Source organism: Ailuropoda melanoleuca, chromosome 7 (assembly GCF_002007445.2).
Source record: "Ailuropoda melanoleuca isolate Jingjing chromosome 7, ASM200744v2, whole genome shotgun sequence".
In the NCBI taxonomy this organism is placed as follows: Eukaryota; Metazoa; Chordata; class Mammalia; order Carnivora; family Ursidae; genus Ailuropoda; species Ailuropoda melanoleuca.
The window spans coordinates 46,822,104-46,842,548 of NC_048224.1; the positions used below are offsets into that span (position 1 = coordinate 46,822,104).

At 47.5% G+C, this 20,445-nt stretch overlaps 1 protein-coding gene across 10 annotated transcripts in view; it reads right to left on the minus strand.

The window, feature by feature from the left end:
- The window catches only part of CDK5RAP2 (CDK5 regulatory subunit associated protein 2), a 164,003-nt gene that overhangs the window by 49,632 nt on the left and 93,926 nt on the right, over positions 1–20,445 (minus strand). For all 10 annotated transcript variants that reach the window (XM_034664403.1, XM_034664402.1, XM_034664406.1 and 7 more), the window contains 4 exons: positions 16,281–16,376; positions 14,251–14,438; positions 8,965–9,379; positions 3,596–3,827 (listed from right to left, as the gene is read on the minus strand). In XM_034664403.1, coding sequence (XP_034520294.1) covers positions 3,596–3,827; positions 8,965–9,379; positions 14,251–14,438; positions 16,281–16,376 — 931 coding nt within the window. The remainder of the gene's footprint in view (positions 1–3,595; positions 3,828–8,964; positions 9,380–14,250; positions 14,439–16,280; positions 16,377–20,445) is intronic.

Here is a 20,445-nt window from a genome sequence, read left to right on the forward strand (position 1 = left end):
AAAAACACTGGGGAGGCAACATGCAATTTATAAGATAAAATTAATCTATCCAGCTGCCATAACAGGACATAAAAAGCATAAATATACTGCAGCTTGTCTAAAATGGTTTAAGTCCAGGCTCTCAAAAAACTATGAGTGAGAAAATGAATTCTATAGACTATGCCCACTTCTCTGGAGAAGAGAGAGGCCCCAGGGTCTACTGGGCAACTGTGGGAGTAGCACCTGGTCAAGGCACCCTGGTGTCTCAGCAAGAAATAAAAACAGTGGTAAATGCATATAGCAAGCCCTGAGCCAAGTGCCAGGGCCTCTGCTGGGCTGAGTCACCTTGGTCATAAAACCTTTCCTCCCTGAAGTGTCCCTCACTTCTGCCTTGCACTGGTGTGTTTAATTATCTGACCCCTTCCCACTACACAGGGAGCTCTCAGAAGGGAGAGACTATCTCAGTCCTCTCCATCTCTGTCTCTGTCTCCTACACCCAGCATGAGGCTGGGAACACAGCAGGTGCTTGGGGAATAGTCACTGAATGCATGAATAGATGTCCACATGGAAGGAAGGAAAGGAGGGAGGGAGGGAGGGAGGGAGGAGGGAAAGTGGGAAAGGAAGGAGGGAGGGAAGAGCAATACTGCCAAAGGCCCACTTATCTTGAAACCTCCACTACAGTGAACCCATGAGCCTAAAGATCAATGGAAAACACCATGGACTACAGGTCATCAGAAAACCCATATGCAAGGTGTCGAGATGCTAGGCTTTACGAGGCAGTAAAGGGCACGGGCCTGGAAGTCAGGCAGGCTGGTCTGAACCTAGCTCCGGAAGTTAGTGACAGTGTGACCGTAGCCAAGTCACTTTATCTGTGAAAGTGCTGCCTCATGATAAAACGGGGATGATTAGTATTCCTACCTCAAGGACTGTTAAGAAGATTCCATTACATCATGTACTTAAAGTGGGCAGGAGTCTGAAAAAATAACAGGTGCTCATCTTATCACTGACACAGGAAGTACAAGACTCCCAGCCCTGAGCCACCTGGAAAATCTCCATGCTGGATACAGTCCCCCACCCCAGAATGCCAACTCTTCGATGGCAAAAGCCCAAATAAGCTCAGTGCCCTCCCTGCACACGCACCTTGCCACTCGCTCTAAGGGCCCGGGCTGTCTCCCGACACTGCTTCTCCTGCAGCCACCCCCGGAGTGGAGGCCATCCCCTGGCCATCTTTCCCACAACCCCTGTGATCCCAGACCTGGAAGAGTGTACGTACGTGCCTTCGCTCTCCACAGACACCTCCAGGTCATGCTCTCTTCCCTAAAAGCTCCAGCTCTGCAGCTCGTGCTGCCAGACCACCAGTGACGACCCACCTGCCGTAGTCGCCCGCAGTCCCGATTCTGAGTCCCTTGAGCCTCGCTGACAGTGTAGTTCCTAACTGCCCCGTGTCTCAGCAACGCTCTACGGTAAAACTCCTCAGGGCTGTCTGTTCTCGCCCTCTCGGTTCCTCTCCTGCACTGGCTCCCTGGAACGTGTGCCAGGCAGGCCTCGGCCGCACCAGGGCAACAGCTCCCTCAAGGCCACCAGTGATGGCTCCCTGTTACTAAATCCCAAGGCTAATCCTCAGGCCTCATCTTACTGATTCACAATATTCGACACAGCGAACCGGCTCTTTACTCAGCTTTTTTTTTTTTTTAAAGATTTTATTTATTTATTCGACAGATAGAGACAGCCAGCGAGAGAGGGAACACAAGCAGGGGGAGTGGGAGAGGAAGAAGCAGGTTCGTAGCGGAGGAGCCTGATGTGGGGCTCGATCCCACAACACCGGGATCACGCCCTGAGCCGAAGGCAGGCACTCAACCGCTGTGCCACCCAGGTGCCCCTACTCAGCTTCTGGATGTCATCCTCTTGAGCTCCGTCCTTGCCTCCCTGGCTGCTCCTTCTCCGTCCAACCCCTGCTTAATAGAGAGGCCCAGCCTCGGTGCCTGGATCTGTTCCCTGGGTCTCCAAGTCTCAGAGCTTCAAATACCAGCGATATGTGGACATTTGCTAAATTTACAGCCCTGTATCTCCAGCTGCCGACCTGGCACCGCCACGGGGCTGGTCCACAGGCATCTCAAGAAGTCCCAAACCAGACACCGATGCCCGCCTCAGCCTCTCCCACCTCAGGTCAGGACAGCTCCATCACTCCGATGGTTCATGTCACCAGTGATCCTTTCAAGCAGAGGTCAGCCTACTTCTCTTCCAGAGCCAAACAGAGACTACTTCTGGCTCTGCCGGACACAGGGCCTCTCTCACACCTACTCAACTCCGCAATCACTGTGCCCGAGCGGTCCCAAGCAGCGTGCAAATCAGGGAGTGTCACAGTGCTCCAAGAAAACTTAAAAAACGGCCGGCAAGCTTGGCCCACAGGCCGTAGTTTGCCCATCCCTGCTTTAAAGCTGAGGTCGGGTCATGTCACTCCGCTTCTCGAAACCCTCCATTTCCAGTCTTACCTGCATGAAAGCAAAGCCCGAGAATGGCCTCAGCAGGCCCTCCCGATGGGCTACCTCCCTGACCTCCTTCCCACCTCCTCTTCCCCACTCCACTCCAGCCACATAATTGGCCTCCTTCCTAGTCATCCAACTTCCCAAATTCAAACAACGTCAGGGCCTTTGCCCTTGTTCCTGCTGCCAAAAACGTCCTTTCCAAGCTGACTATCCCGCTCCCCTCCTCCCGGCTTGTGTCCAGATGTCACCTCCTTGGGGAGGCTCTAGGATTCCGCATACGGTAGCACACTCTATCTCGCTCCACATTGCCCGTGCCCTCAGCCCTGCTTCCCCTTCCTCCCCAGCACCTGCCATCTCTCGTTCACCACACCTGTTCATCAGAGGACTGTCTTTCTCCCCACAATGGGAATGGAAGCTAGACACAGACTTAGAGCATCTGTTTTATTCACTACGTCCCCAGGGCCTATGACAGTGCCTGGCACACAGCAGGGTTTCATCAATACTTTCTGAATGAATAAATAAAAGATTGCTGTTGTTGTTCTTAGTACTATGTGTTGCTGCCTTGTGCTTACAGCAGAAGTGCAAAATCAGCAGTCAACATGTGTACTTCTGTGGACTCATGCATGCTCTGAAAACGAGGTCCAACACTACCTGTGTGCCCAGCTACACTGCTCTGAGACAGGGTTTGGAATCAGCCCTGAGGAAGCCAAAATAATGTAGCCTAGACATTCTAGAAAACCCCACCAAGAGGGTTCTCACTTATATATACATGATGCCACATGCCTGAGGCTTCCACAGATAAAGCCAAAACAACCCACCCAGATTCAAGTCATCCCACAGCTGGGGTACCCCCAGACCAACCCAAGTGAAGGGAGCGATGACCTCACAAGACCTGCGAGCACTTACAAGTCCCCTTTATCCAGACTCCAGAACAAAATGAAAACAAAAGATTCATTTTCCTTATTGTGTTCCTTTGATTGTGTATTTGTCAAGAGTCGAGATTAATCACTGTAATTCATAAAATTTATACTCAGACTTACTGCAGTTCTAAACAACAAGGCTGACATTTCAAGCAGCTCCGTCGGGTCGTTCATCTAGCTCACGGAGAATACATTTTCCTCGGTGCTTACCTTTCTGTAGCGTTTCGTCTGCCGCTGGCCTCCCCTCCATCATCGCTTCAGCCAGAATTAACTTTTGGTGAAGTTGCTTATTGCGGATTTTAAACTCCTTCAGCTCCCCCTGCAGCTCCAAGATTTGGCCCTGCAGCTGGGCCACCACCTCCTGCCCGGCAGGGAGCCGATACACATTTCCTAACGACCGGGATGGTTTTAACAGGACGGGCAGGCGGGACTTCTTCACGTCCTGAAGAGACACACGCACAGGACAATGAATACACTTCCTCTGGTCACACAGGCGACATTCTCATGCCAACCTCGTAAAACAGGATGCAAACCGGCTGTCCAGACTTCTGGTTCCTAGAATGGCATCTATGTGATATATCTCCCGGTCTACGAAATTTGTGTCTTGGCAGGTCCCTCCTCTGATGGGCAAGTGCCAAGCTTTTCCTCCTCGACACCCTCTCAGCACTGGCCCACTGTCTCTGTGGACATCCAAATGCTCCATCTATGGCAGTCCTTTTTCCAACACACTCTTCTAAATCACATTTTCTTGCTCGTATCTATTTCCTCGTTCCCACCCCCCAGCCACCCGCTCCTCAGTCTAAGCCAATCTGCTAGTCCACCAGAACCACCCCTACGGAAGATCTCCGTGGCTACCGAGTCACTAATCCGGGGGCTATCTCCCAGGCTCAGAGCTCCCACCTGCCTAGCCTTGACACCTTCGTGTCTACTGGCTCCCAGGCACTCCTAAGCCAGCCCAGCACTCGGCTCCCTCCATCCACCACCCAAGTCCCCACCCCAAAGCTTCAACACCCTCCGTCTTGGTGAATCACACCACCATCCCCTCACTGTGCAACCCAAACCTGCGAATCCCTCGAACTGCTCTTTACACTCATCACCCACTCTCGCTACTCGCCAAGCTCCGTTAATTCCAGATGAGGTCTTCGACCTCTCCTCACCCCCCACTGCCTCCATCTAACCCCGAGACGCTGCTGGCGCTCGCCTAGCCATGGCAGCTGCCTCCTGAGCGCCCTCCCGCGTCCCCTCCTGCCCTTTCTAGTCCACTCTCCATACTGCGGCAGGAAACGCAAACCTAACATTGCCCGCCTCTGCTTACAACTACTGGAACATTTCCCGGTCTCTAAGGACCACGGTCAAAACCTCTACCACAGCCGCCATGCTGTACGTGACCTGCAGCCCGAGTCACTGCCCCTTTCCACACATTCACCTTCTATCAGTCCCTCAAATGTCTGTGTTCCTTCCACCCCAGGGCCTTGACATACACTGTCTCCTCCGTCTACAACATGCTTTCTTGCCCACCCCCACACCTCTCCCGTAATCCCAGTACATTCATTAGGACTCCACTCGTATGTGTTTTCCTTGGGAGAACAGGTCTTGATTTCCAAGACCAGGTCAGGTCTCCTGTTAAGGACCCACACTGCCCCCTACAATTCTCTACGGAGAACATTAGTACCATCATAATTAAATGCCTGTGCAATTACTTGTTCTTTGTCTACCTTCTGCGCTGGCCTATAAGCTCCGGGGTTCAGGAACTCTGCATTTCTTGGTCATACTCTATCCATAGCTTCCAGTACAAGAACACAGTAGATACTCAATAGCTACTTGTGGCATGAACATACAAACAATAACTTAAAGAGGACAAATAGGGGTGCCTTTCATGTGGGGAGAATTTTAATATATTCAAAAGTTGGAGAGAGGCACCAAATCTAGAATATATAAAGAACTATTACAATTCAATAATAAAAAAACCACAAATAACTCAATTAAAAGATGGGCAAAGGGTCTGAAAGACACTTCTCAAAAGGAGACCTATATATGGCCAATAAACACATGAAAAGATGCTCAGTGTCCTTAGTCATCAGGGAAATGTAAATCAAATCACATTGAAATATCGCCACTCTCAACTCATTAGGACAGCTTATCATCAAAATAATAAGTGTCGGCAAGGCTGTGGAGAAACTGGAACCTTCGTGCTTCTGGTAAAAATGTAAACTAGGGGCAGCCGATGTAGAAAACAGCCTAGCAGTTCTTCGAAGGGTTAAACGCAGAGTTCCCATATGACCCTGCAATTCCACTCCTCCGTGTTTATCCAGGAGACAGGAGAACACACATCCGCACATAGACTTGTGCATGAATGTTCATGGCACCATTATTCAAAATAGCTAAAAAGTAGAAATAGCCCAAATGTCCAATAACTGATGAATGGATAAATAAAATATGCTACATCCATGCAATGGACTACAGTTTGGCAATAAAAAGAAATGAACTGCTGCTATAGACCCGAGCACGAATGCACCTCAACAGCACTGCTACGCTAAGTGGACGTGGTCACCAAAGATCACATGTTATATGATCCTATTTATACGAAACATCCGGAACAGGCAAATATATAAAGACAGAAAGTAGATCCGTGGTTGCCTACAGCTAGGACAGATGGGGGGAAATGGGAAATCACTGCCAATGGGTCAGGGGTTCTTTCTGGATAATTAAGCACATTCTAAAATTGATTATGGTAACGGTTCTACAACTCTATGGAAATACCCAAAACAAAACAAAGCCACCGCACTATATAAATTGCATGATATGTGGATTATACCTCAATGAGGCTATTATTCTTTCTAGTTTTTTAAGTGGAAGATAAGGAACCTGAGAAGAAAACAGGAAATACTTGGGACCCTGGGAATGATGAAATCAGCAAGGTCTCTGAAGGAGGAAAAGGGAGGAAGGAGCCCTGTTTGCATGTTCAAGGATATAAGACGCTTTCAAGCACATTGTCCCACAATCCTCCAGTAAGCTCTGCATTTCCAGAGCTCACAGGATAATGGAAGTTACCCGGCCTATTTTTCAGACAAAGAACTGAGACGTCCAACAACCAGTCCAATGTCATACAACAAGAAGGTTAGAGAGCCGAACCTCATAACGGCTCTCCAGGCTCTATTGCTCAGTTAAGGAAAGTGAGACACTCTCTGCCCTGAAATTCAAGGGCAGAGAGCAGGTTCAAGGCCAAGGACAGTCTAAGGTGGTGAAGGGGACTAGTGGCAGTTAGTGGGGGGGGGGGGATGCCTCATCAAAGAGGACTGCAAAATAACATCATTTGCTTGGTCCTCGGTCTCCACCAATCGTTATTCTTGGATCCAAATCTGTGTGTCATATGGCAGGAGAAAAGATATCTGCAAGTGTACAAATGCCAAAGCCAATTTCAGGCTGGAAGACTGCCGTCAGTCAACCTAAGGCATGTTCTAAAATAACACTACACAAAATGCCACCTTATGGACACTGCGCACAGCCCCAGCTACCACCTTATTAAAGATGTCATAAAGGAACTCCTCACTTGGGACTGGAAGGGGGACAGGAAGGCACACACACCGGGCCTGACACGCACCTACACAACAACGCACAAGGCACCAGCAGGTACCTGCCCCATGTTTCCTCATGTCACCAATGCGCCAGCCTCCGGGTCCGGGTCACATTGATCCCACTCAAGCCACTGAGAAAGGTAGGCGGCCAGGCCTGAAGCAATCACAGGGACCTCTGTGACGGTCTCTCATACCAAGGGCTCTTCCCTTCCTGAGAAGGGTAGGTTTAGAATATCCCTGTCTTGGGCACCTGGGTGGTGCAGTCAGTTAAGTATCTGACTCTTGATCTCAGCTCAGATCTGGATCTCAGGGTCATGGATTCAAGCCCCACATTGGATGTGGGGCTTATTTAAAAAAAAAAAAAAGGTATATTCCTGTTTGCCTCTAAAACTGGATTTTGGTCAATACTCCTACTACTTCTCTTAACAGCTGCCTCACGCTGGACCCTTTTCTGAGCCTTTCAGAGGCTCTGTTTCTTCATATGTAAAATGTAGGGAATACCTACCTACCTTACAGGCTTCCTGAGAAGACTCAATGTGATGATACAGATACAGAATATCTACACAATCCTAGCACGAACAGCAGATGCTAAAAAATAAACACAGGGGCCTTCCTTTTGAAGACATAAGCAAGAAGGATAATTCCAAACTAAAAAAAAAATTTTTTTAATATATTTGGGGAAATTAATGAGTTCATTCGATTATGCAATTTTTCTGCACAAAGGAGGCTATCTCCCACACAAATTGGGGGAAAAGACATTGAGTTTTCCTAATACACAGGTACAAACTAACGGAGCTGGGGCAGATGAGACCATTTCTATTCCAGCCAAACTGCACAAATTTGCATCTGGAGTACCGTTAATATAATGGCAGTTTTTTGTTGTTTTTTTTTTGTCTTTACTGATATCTTTAGAAAACCCCTTTCTAGAAATTACAGTTTTGGTGCATAATTTAAAACAATCAAAAGCAATTTTGCTAATGATATATCTAACTCCCTTTGGTATGCACAAAAGCAGTAATTTAGTGGTCAGAAAATAAACTTAATTCTCCATTCTGATGCTATGAAGCAGTGTGTACAGCTGATTTCTCAGATACAAAACACCCATCAGAAACAAGAACACCAACAGCCGTCACTGGAGCTCTATTAGAAACATGACCTACTTCTCCACCAGAACACTGACATCTCCCTGCTTTGGGGATCATCAACACCAACCCCTCTGCCCACGAGGATTTTAGTAAAAGGTCCAATCAAATACTGCCAAGAGAGTCTGGCTTTTAATAATGTGCCATATTCAATGGTATTTGAGGAGAAGCATAGAGACAGCATCTTGCTTGAAGCAAAATGCATTCCCCCATCACAACCAGACCCTACCACTCTGGGCCAGCAGGAGCTGGGGCTAGCCTGGGAACGGGTATGGTGCACCATCAGGCGCAGTGGGGTCCCAGCCCAGCCCTGTAACTGCTGGCTAACTGTGGGCATTCAAAATTGGGCTTCCTCATCTGACGGGTGTCGCAAGGCTAACAGAATGTAGATGAAGCCCACAGAACTTCTCCACCACAAAGTCTGCACAAGATAAAACCTAGGTTCTTGGCCCTCCTCCTAAAGTCCGGTTATCACAATTTCACTGAAATCTGCAACTGTAAATAGCCACCAGCAGGTCAAACTCATGCAAATCTGGGCACATTTCCCACAATGGAATCTTACAAGGCCGTTATGAGGCAAGATGTTGCTGATACACATGAAAGAAAAGCTACACACACATGAGGAAATACGACTATATAAGGAAACTGCATAAACGTCATGATGTAGAGACAAATAAGACTGGGCGGGGGGGAAGGTTAAGAGGAACACACACCTCTAGGTAGAGGCCAGACGAAGCGCAGGTCAGGGGACACACCAGATTTTACACACATCACAAAAAAGCAGTGAGATCAGAGTTGAGTTTTTAAGCCTTTCATTTGTATAAAATAAGAAAACAAATAAATAATAAATAGGAAAGCTTACCTTGTCAGTCCCGTTGGGGAAGGAAAGGGCAGTGGCCTGCCTCCTTGGGGCCAGACCCTCAGTGTGAAACATGGCATCTGGTGGCTTCTCTTCCCAAGCCTCTCTCTTGCCCTCATTTTGGAACCTGAGTGTGTCACCCTCGGCAGCCACAGTCTGCACGGAGGCATCCTTCAGCTCCAGCTTGGACACCTGACCCATCCTTCCTAGCTGGGCTGTCTGAGGCGACTTCCTCTCATCATGGGACTTGGACAATGAGTTGACTTGGGTGAAATGTCCGAGTTCATCTCCTAGCTGAACAGCCATTTGCTTAAGGGACTTCTCAGTTTCACCATCAAGGTGTTCTGCAGACACTCCCCGCTCCATCAAGCACATTCGTTCCAGAAGTAGTTCACGCAGGACTTTCAGAAGGTCTGGCCTGTTTTTCCAAAAGGGAAGGAAGTGGAAGAACTAGGTCTTCTGCTATAGCCCCGTGCCCTACCCGGTTTCCCACGTTTTCTCCACTGATCGGCCCAAAGTCTGTTAAAACTAAACACACGGACGGCCTGCCATGTGCCAGGACCCACCACCAAGGATTTTATCCCATGTCAACTCATGACAGCCACACATGGTGGGTACTGCCATGTCTAACTCCTGCATAAGAAGAGGAGAAGCAATTTGACATAAGTACACAGCAAGTGAGGGGGCCACATGGCTGTAAAGATGCAGGCTGGCCTAGAAAGGAGCAAAGTGGGTCACCAAGTATTCTTGACAATTGCAAGGTCCACCCACCCCCGGCCCCATTCCTACATCCAGGGGTGAGAATGGCTTGGGTGGATCTGGTCAACCTGGTGGACTCATGAATGATGAGCCCATCACTGTGCACAGTCAGTGCTCAGTATATAGAAACTGCATGAAGGGATACTGCGAACTACTCGGAATAGAAATGGTAGCGACTTTGAAATCACACAAAAATGGCTTCAAATTCTAACTCAGAGATGCTCTGGAAGTAGGGTAAGTCTCCCTCCACAGGACAGCAATGAGGATGAAACAGGAAACCGTATAGGTAGCAGATACTTTCGGGCCCTCGCCATGCACCCGAGGCTCCCGCAGACCCCAGCTACGGCTGTGTGCACACTGTGTAGACGGCGCCCGGAGACACAAGACAGTCCCACCTACAGTACTCCCTGCCTCTCGCTGCTGCCTTGGGTTCCCACAGCTCCCTGAGGCCCCCAGTAGGACAGTGGGAAGTGGGGACGAGTTTACACTCGGTGTGAGCGCACACAGAAGCCCCTCCCACTCTGCTCTGAACACATGTAAGTGACGGCAAAAGATACGTAACAAATACCATAAGGTGCACTACAGGCCTTGAAATCAAGGTAAAATTTATCCAAAGGTCGGAAACAGAGGGGACCCACAGTCAGGAGAAAGGGGGCATTTACAGAAAGCACTGGGGGCAGAAATTTAACTCCCACGGTGGAGAAAAACAGGGAAATCTCACAAGCCAGAGGCAACTGTGGCACCCCCACAGGCAGAGGAGGGAATGTGGGACAGAGCAGGGCTGTCCACACCGGCAAACATGATCCACTAGTACGACAGACAGGCCACAACCCAACGAATCAGAGTTCACACTCAAGAAAGTAAAATTAATAAGGCAACCTGGAGATTTTAACATAAGTATGTATAAATCGTCTAAAAAATAAAGGAGAATGGCTCATTTAAGAAAGAAGAGAGAAACCAGGAAACTGGGACAGGAAATTATGGAAAAAGGGACCGGAGTAGGCAAGGACAGAGGGAGAGGCCGGCAGAAGAGCTGCTGCTGACATCCAGGCCGGGCGGAGGTCGTGGTGGTCAGCGGTGACAGGGGACAGAAGAGGCCCACCTCCGTGCTGCACACTTCCTCTTCTTTCTGCCATTCCTCCCACCGACCGTCGGCTGGGGCCAGCCTCTACAGACCGACTCTCTGCGTGCACCCTGACAGTCCCCGCCCCGTATCTCTGCTACCGCTACAAGGGACAAGTGATGTGAGTCCTGGTTTCACCTTCCCCATGGAGCTCTCTGAGAGCAAGGGGAAGGCCCTACTCCCCTCTGGGTTCTGATCACCTAGCTCTGGGACAGAGGCAACTCCATTCAGATCACACAGAGACAGCACACTGAAGCAGGGTAAAAAATAAAAGTTTAAAAAACAAAATTAAAATGTATGGTACATTTTTCACTCCTAATGCGCAATCATCTAGTCTACACATACCATCTTAAAATTTAGTAAACCCAGACTTTAAAAATATTTCTGGCCCTTTAAGCATGTTAAACTAAATTTTCCTTTCCTTTCCTTCCCTTAATATAGATTAAAAATAATGACAATTGCTATTCGGCTATCCAAAGGAGGACCGTTACTCACCACCAAACAACACACAATAAAACCCAGGAAAAAGACTTTACAAATGGGTAGTAAAAGGTGGTGAAAGAGGCCATTAGAATATACTAAAGTGGGGGTGCTGTGAAATAAAACATTTCAAGTGTTACTTTGCTAGAAATCTGAACAGCAGATTCATTAAGCCGTCGCCATGATCGGGACCTTTTTAATGGTTCAGTCGAGGGTCTTGTCAGGGGCCCAAACATAGTTTATATACCCTTCCAGAGGATCTTTGCCTAAGCGAGAGGTGTAAGGGGGTAGGAACTGACATTTGTGAAGCACCTGCCATGTGTCAGATCCTTCAAATACAGCAACGAGATTCAGGCCTCACTGTACAATTAGGAGAGGGGGCCAAAGCTAACCCCATTTTATAGTTGAAGAAACAGGCTCATTAAGAGTCAAGATCCCCTAGCAAAGCGGCAGAGCAAAGACCGGAACCCAGAGCTTTCTGACTCTGAAGGATCACTACACTCTCTCCAATTGTCCACACTCACCTTCTGCTGTGATGTTGGGCTTCTAAGCGTCTGCACTGACACTTAAATATTTACTGAGCATCTCCTACCTGCCACATTAGGTAGTGGGCATGCATGGTGAAAAGGAATCACGAGGCTCACATTTCACTGAGAAGACAAACAGACGTTCATGCATACATTGATAACGAAGTAAGACAATGTACAGCAATGATGAGTACTATGAATTAAGGGAGGGAGGGAGGAAGTCCTGAGACCACATGTAGAAGCAGGATTTCCTGTGACTGGTCAGCAAAGGCCTCTCTCCAGAGCTGATATCTAGCTGAGACACCACCACTCACATATACACCCAGGAAAAGAGCATTCCAGGTTGAGCGAACGGCTAGCGCAAGCCTTGAGGTGAGAACCAGCCTGGATGTCTGAGGAGCTCAGTGAACAGAGAAAGAGGCGGGAGCCAGATAGAGAAGCTCTGATCTTACTCTAAGAGCAACGGAAATCCGCTGGAAGGTTTTAAGCATGGAACGGATCTAAGTTTTATTAAAAAGATCACTGTGGCTGCTCTGTGGAGAATGGACAGCAGAGGAGGCCATGCTGCTGGCGTCCAGGCAAGAGACGGTGGTGGCTGGGACCAGGAGGGAATTCCTAAGCAGAAGACTAGTGTTTCTCTGACCAATCAAAATCCTGGTTACCCCAAGGAGTCTTTGTAAAAGACTCCTCCAGAAAGCTCTCCAATGGCTCTAGCATTTACTAGCTAAGGGAATGTCAAGTCCCCAAATGTCAGCTCCCACATTTATAAAACAGAGATCACCACGAGCAGCGCGCAGAAAGCTGGTGTGAGAGTAAGATGAGCCTGGGCACGCGATGCCCAGTGTGTGCGCCAGGAGGGGGTGCAGACCATGGCCAGGCCTTCGGGAGGACCTGCAGAACCACGACTCCCCTGTCATGGGCTTCGGGGGTACGCTGTGAACAACAGCTGTACAGAGAACAATATCAGGGCTGCAGGTTTAGGCTGGTGTAAGAAAACCTTTCCTGACATTACAACTGGCCAACCTGGTCTGGAAGCCTAGAACAGATACCTACAGGGCACAGGGAACTGAACCAGAGATATCACGAGCTTGCCCGGCAGGCAGAAAATGCTTTCTTAAAAAATGTAACTAGGTCTTCATTTTTAAAAATCAAGAGATTTAGAATACAATTTAGGGACTTCCACTGAAAGACTGGAAGGCTGGGAGCCACAAGGGTCAGCTGGGGTTGAGAAGCTCCTGCCCACAGGCAGGGAGCACACGTGCCTGGGCTGGCCCCATGCCCACTGGACCTTCCCTGGCTTACGTCACCCAGGCGCAGTCCAAGGCAGTCCTCAGAAAGAGATCTGCATCTTCGAACTCTGATGGAATGTTTGGGACCCTGACATTGAGAAAACCTTCCCTCTCTCAAGCGCTGACTATGGTCACCTAATTCTCTGTGACAATTAACCAGAACGGCCACTAGACAGGTGCCCCAAGAGGACACGTGCTAGAAAAATGTTGGACAGATGCCAGGGATGGGGGAAGGGTCAGCCTGCCTGAGCTCACAAACACAGAACACTCCAATCCTTTTTTTAGCTAAAGAATGTCTATGAGGCTTAGTCCACCAGCGATGTAAGAAATAGTAGGGTTCCTGGCTCCTGCCAAGAGTCACGGGCACGAGTTAGCGGCTCCATTTCTCTACCTACACTGGAGGAGAACGGGACAGTTTTATTGAATACACACCACCCGCCTGCCATTTTCCTTAAATGGTGCGCTTTCTTACTCTTCACGGCACCCGAGGAAGTGGTCGGAGAACTGGGGCCCTGAGAGAGGAAGACACAGCTCCTTCTGGCTCCAAAGCCCAAGCAGCTGGTACCACAGTGTTGAAAGAATGTGCAAGGGGGACAATCTCCTCCCGAAGGGTTAATGTGAAAAATACAAATTACTGAATGTTTCTCCTTTTTTGTTTTAAGGCAAACACCCTGAAGTATTTCCTCACATAGGATGACTCCCAGCAGATATAATGAGAAGAGAACTGAAGTTCAAGCTCAACATAAAACAGCGAGTCACGACTACAATGGCAGTTTTTAAGCTGTTGCAGAAACTGGAAGAGACTCCAGTAGGGCTGATTCTCTCGCTGACAAGCAGACAGCCCTTCCCAGGGCTCCCAGGACCAATTCCAGAGGAAAGCTTTCTTTCTCTCTTTGTAATGGGCTTGCATGAGGCTCTGCTGAAGTCCCCTCCCAGCCACTAGCACGCAGCCTAATTACTTAATTGCATGACTGGCAAGATTCCTTCCAAGACATTTCAGGGGCTCGCTCAGCTAAATTACACAGCACTGCCATCTAAATCCATTTAGCAAAATGAGTTTGTTCTCCCCTCAAACTAGAGAGAAAAAGCAACGCCAGGGCCCCACGTCTACCTGGATTCCAGTAACAATGTGGCCTTCTCGTTGAAAAAAGGGGCAAGCAGGTTCAGGAGCTCGCCTTCTTCTAGACTCTGGTCTCCGGGGCAGCCAGGTTTGTGGGTTCCATCGTAGTCTAGAATACTGGAATCTGTGCGCCTCAAGTATCCATTTTTGCAGCCCCCTTTGGAATAATCCTCCATGATCTGCAAATCAGAGTATCTGGTCAAAATATGGACCTTGGAAGAGAGACAGGGCATACGTGGAGGAGAGAAAAAGGATAGAAACCGAGAATAAATGAGCAGTGCAAGCAAGCCGGACAGAAAAGGCAAGCGGGACAGGGCAGACAGCTCCGGCTCGCAGGTCCACACACGTGCCTTGTGGCCAGGCGGGCAGATGCTCCCGCAAGACCACAGAGAGGTTCACACCACTTCTCCTCACCCTCACTTCCCTCATCCACAAAATGGGGAGAGTAATGCCATCTCCCAAGGGGACCATGAGAATCAAATGAGATGACTGCTCACCTAAGGTCCTGGCACAGTGTCCCGCCCACCATGGGCACATCCCCCCTACCCCACGGCCCACTACTTGTGAGTTAAGAAGGTATGGAGCCCACACCATGAATGATGCTTCAGACGTCTATTATCTACCTCTTGCGATGTATCCTCCCCGTTAGATATCAGAAAGGCGCCTTGCTCTTTACAGAGACATCCTAATTAACATGACTTTGATTTGTCTCATTAGGAAAGCAGAGAGTTCCTAATTCCCAGGGAGATGTTATTTATGGATCCACCTTCTGGGGTCACTGAGGGCCCCAGAGGAGTGGGACCAAGGATGCATCTAGTTAAAGCTTGTACTGGGCATGTCTTGAGGTGCTGCAATTAGCATTCTTTCCCCCCCTTTCCAAAGCTGTAAATTTCTTCTACCAGTCTATAAATAACTCCCCTTGACTGCATTACTGCTGGTGATATACACACTAGCCATCACACCCCTCTCTCACACTTGTAAAATGATTAAGATATTTAAATGGAAGACAAGACCCACACAAATGAGCTGTTATTTATAGGGTCTTGTTTGCCACCAATCTAGTTATTAAATCCATCTAAATAAGTAACCTCCAAAAAAAGGAAAAGTCTGGACTATCACAATACACAGAGGAGCATTTACTGAGCACTTAGTACATACCTTTCTCTTTAAATATCACAAAAACTCCAGCAAGGATGGATTATCTTCACTGATGGAAAAACTCAGGCTGAGGGGTTAAGCAAGGGTTAACTGAGGTCACAAAGATAAAGACCAAGACTCAAAATCAGATCTTTGAATTGCTTTGCTTTCCGAAACCACCGACATTTTAATGATCTTGCATTCATGACCTCAAGAACTTGAACACCTTGAAGGTTACAAATGCCAAATCTGGAGCCTCCTCTGTCCCACCACATCCCAGTCTTTTGGGTTCTTTCAACCTCAGAGAATGTTTCTCCCAAATGCCCGGTTATCCATGTGACTGGGGGAACGTTCTCTGAAGGAGTCAAATTCTCAACAATGCCCACATGACACTAAACTGGGTTCCAGGTCAGGAGACTGGAGAGAGCCCCTGAGAAGTGAGTCCTTACACTGCAATTTAATGATCTGGGACTGCACAACAGTCCAGAGACAGGGGCTCTTGTTCCAACTCAGTCACTGACTTACCCTACGCCCTGGAGAAATCCCCTCCCCTCAGAGGTCTCAGTTTCCAATGCATAAAACGAATGGGTGGGGTTAGATCTCTAAAGATCTGACCAAGTCCAAAATCCAATGCCTGCTACTCTCTTAGGACAACCCTGTTTTCATTGGCAACTCCATGTCTCGCTGTTTCTCAACTGGTTCTACCACCCCGTTTGTAACTCTGAGAAGGAAGAGACCTAGCGTCTCTGCTCTCCACTGGCACACAGGAGGCACTCGAGACAAGCAGAATGAATAGAAGAGTCAATGGATTCATTCCAAGCTGGAAGACTGGCTGGGGCACAGAGAGGGGAGGATGGAATTGGAGTTGACTGCCGTGTCCCTACCTTGTCACTCTGCTCCAAATGCTGGTCACTCAGGAAATTATTCTCGTCATCCTCTCCCGTTCTGGTCGTGTCCTCGTCCTCCTTGCTAGCCAGAAGCTACACGGAGCATGGAATGGTGTGAAAATGCAACCCAAAAAAGTGCGCAGCATGAATTCGTATGAATAAGTCACTGATATCTTTTTTTTTTAATGCAAAACAAAAAACAAACCAAAAAGGAGGCAGAAACAAATGCCAAAGCCAATGAAATAAAAATTAACCAAAGTTAGAGATGCTAGTTCTAGCAAATCACACACAGCTGCCCAGGATTGGACATAATTGAAGGACAAATTCCCGAAGAAACAACTAAAGCCATTTCCCCCTGCCCTCGCAGGGCCTTCCCTGAGCTGCTGTAAATTGAATATGCTGTCTGTTGTGCGACTGCCATTCCTGCCGTGGCTAAATTCACTTTCAGATTATATAAAAGTAACAAGATTTTGGAAAAAAGCTATTGATGGAATTGAAAATATCAAACAGCAAGAAGGCAGTAAATGAAATTTATGTTGTGTCCGATTTATGCATCACGTCTATTTAGCTCAGGGCATAAACCTCTTTTTGGACTGTCACACATCTGAGATGGACAGTCCCAGCCACGCTGTCATTTTGCTGACAAAAAGTCCTCATTGCTAACGAGTATCGAGCTTGTCTGACGATAACTTTATGCTCTGGAAATGAAGAACAGTTTTCTATGAAGACTGCATAAATCCCTAATGCTTTAAAGAAGTGCAAATCCCAAAGCTTCTGCCAGATCTCAGCTCGCTGTAAGGACGAAAACTCTAGTCCTGGGGCACCTGGATTAAACCAAATAAAAAAGGAGAGGAGAGGTGGCCACACCCAGGCAGGTCATCAGTCAAAGCCGTTTAAAAAATCATACCAAAGCTCACCTCACCGATGAAACTGTAAGCTCTGCACTGAAGTGTCAAGACCACAAACCGTGCTGAGTCACCGGCTGGGCACGGAGTACGTACGAGATTTCTGAGGTTCCTTCTCTACAGTTTTATTTATGAATTCCTATATTTAGTCCATACTTTTCCCAGACCAACTTACATTTTTCTGATCTTCCCTTTATAGGAGACGCTTATTTTGGAAGAAAGCAAACAACACAAAGCAAACTGACTTCATGAAGTCATTCGATAGAAAACTTTCCAGGACCAGAACACATTCAACCCAACCACATCCAAATCTGCCAGCGGGATCAAACAGGACTGACGACCTCACAAATCAGAGCTTCCTAAACTATCGAGCATTAAACAGGCGAGCCACGTGTGGACATACTAAGGCATCAAAGCTTCTATGTACCAATGAGGAGCTTCTCTCCATCCATCGGCGTCTGCCCTCATCATTAAGACATTCTCAAGGGATAAAGACCAGCTAGGACTATCAAACTTGGTGGGAATACAAAAGGTTAGACTACTGTGGAAAAAGTTCTGGCAGTATCTTCTAAAACGAATAACCCTATGACCCAGGAATTCCACTCCCAGGTATTTCAAGAAAAATGAAAACAGATATCCCCATAAAGATCTGTACATGAATGTTCATATCAACTTTTATCATAATATCCAAAACCCGAAACCATCCAAATGTCCATCAACAGCAGAATGAATAAACAGGTTTTAATATATTTACACCATGGAATACTATGTAGCAATAAAAAGGAACATGCTGTCTGTTCACATGACATGGGTGAATCTCAAAATTAACAGTATGCTGCGTGAAAGAATCTTTCCACAAGAGAGGGTACTTGATGAGTCCGTTTATGTGAAAGTCTAGTGTCCAAAACTAACACATGGGGGCACAAAAGAAGAAAAATGGCTGGGGGTAGCAGTGAGAATCGATGAGAAGGGACGTGAGGGGTCTTGAGGAGGTGTGGGTTACAAGGAACATACGCATGTAAAACTTAGCAGATAGAGACTCAGGATTTCTAGATTTCAATGTATGCAAACTTAACCTAAAATAACCACAAACACACACTGAAGTTAAGATATATGTGTTGAAGTATTTCAGAGGAAGGAAGTGTACCGGTATCTGTAATGTACATTAAAATTTATCAAAAAGATAAGATGGAATGACGATGGGTAAGTGGGACATGTTAACAGGAGAATCTAGATGGTGAGTATATGGGTGTTCATGGTCAGTTTCTTCTCACTTTGCTGTGTTTAAATTTCGTCAGGATAAAATGATGGGGGAAGGTCTCTCCCATCTTTTTTTTTTTTTTTAAGATTTTATTTATTTATTTGACAGAGATAGAGACAGCCAGCGAGAGAGGGAACACAAGCAGGGGGAGTGGGAGAGGAAGAAGCAGGCCTCCAGCAGAGGAGCCTGATGTGGGGCTCGATCCCAGAACACCGGGATCACGCCCTGAGCCAAAGGCAGATGCTTAACGACTGCGCCACTCAGGCGCCCTGGTCTCTCCCATCTTTTAAAAAACGAAACGACAACAGTTCCTCTTTGATTCTCCAACAGATCTGGTCACTGAGACTTCTCTGCCTCTCTCTAAGCTTCTTGAAACAATTGTCTACCCCCACCTCCTGCAACGTGGCTTTTGTTGCCAACACTCTAGAAATTGCATGTGAAAGGTCCTCCAAAGATCATCTAATACAGGAGACAGAACACACATGGGCTTAGGGAAGAAGCACAGAGAAGCTCCTCCCCAGGGCCGTGGATAAAGGAAGGGCCCCCAGAAGTTAAACTAAGCAAAACATTGTTCACTCACACAATTCCAAGTTGAAATATCAAAAGTCATTCTTCGTTTCCAGAATCACCACCAACACAGTGAAATAAAGATTAACTTTCGTTTCTCTTTACCTCTGCTGACTTGGTCAAAATGAAAAGTAAACTCAATTTCCAGCAATGGCCAAGAAATTAAATGTTGTGGACACAGAGAAATGTCCCTGGCTCCCATACGTGAAAGACTCATTAGCAACTTCTCAGCTGTTTTTTCTTGTCTTCTGAGAGTACTTGACCCTCGCAGACACCCCCTCACCCCGAAAACATAGCTCCCTAACAACTGCACTGTCCTGCTTCTACCCCGGCTTCCTGGGCTGTTCTTCCTTGATCTGCTTTGTCGGCTCCCCCTCCTCTTCCAGGAAGAATTGCCCTTGACCTCCAAAGAGGCCAGGCCCCTGTCCACATGTTCCCTTAGCACTCTGCATTCTTCCTTCACAGCCCCCACCCCCCAACACACACACACACACACACTCAGTGGCAACTGCCCCTCTGCTGCTCTGCGTCCCATACCGGATGGGGTAGTTCTAACAGCAACGCCTGGTGTGCAATGAAACAGTCCTGAAAGACCAAAGGAACGAATAAAGAGCCTTACAAAGTGAGAGCTGAGACCAAGAGGTGTTCAGCATTACCTCTGGTCTCGCTGCTCCAAGGGCGTTCTTCGGAGCTACAGAAGCTTCCGAGAAATGCAGACTCTGGGGCCCCACGCCGGGCTCACGGAACCGGAATCTTCATTTTAACAAGATGTCCAGGAAAGTCACATACGTTAAACTTTGGAAGCAATGCCCCATGGTATCGTGGAAACAACACTGAACAGAGTCAGAAGAAATCTCTAGTCCCAACTCTGCCACTAACTTACCAAACAATTAAACTGTTTTACTGAGTGCCTACTACATGCCAGGCACTGTGCCAAGGGTTCTTTATAAATCATGTACAATTCATAACTTACGAAGTCGAACTCTTGGATACTTCCTCCTTTTAATGAAATCCAATCTGCTTCTGACAAACTAAATTTAATTCTGCTACTAACGGCAGAATTTAACAAGCATCTCCTCCTCCTGAGTACTGTCTGTCCTCTAGTCACACACGTCTGTCTCTTATTCAACACGGCAGCCCTTTGAATACCTGCATTTCATTAAATTATGCCCCTCATCCATGTTTTCCCTCCATGCCAAAAGAAAAAAAAATCTTAGTTTTCTAGCTATTTCTAAAACTGATGATGTAAGTAAATAATAACAGAGACTAGGTCTTTCTGCACACTCACACACGTATCCTCTTAGCGGGGATAGTTCCACACATCACAGGGCTCGTGGTTTGCAAGGCTCACCCCTCTGACTGCACGCTGCTCCGATCACTCCTGTACATCAAATCTCAACCGCATTTTATAATACATAAATTAATAACC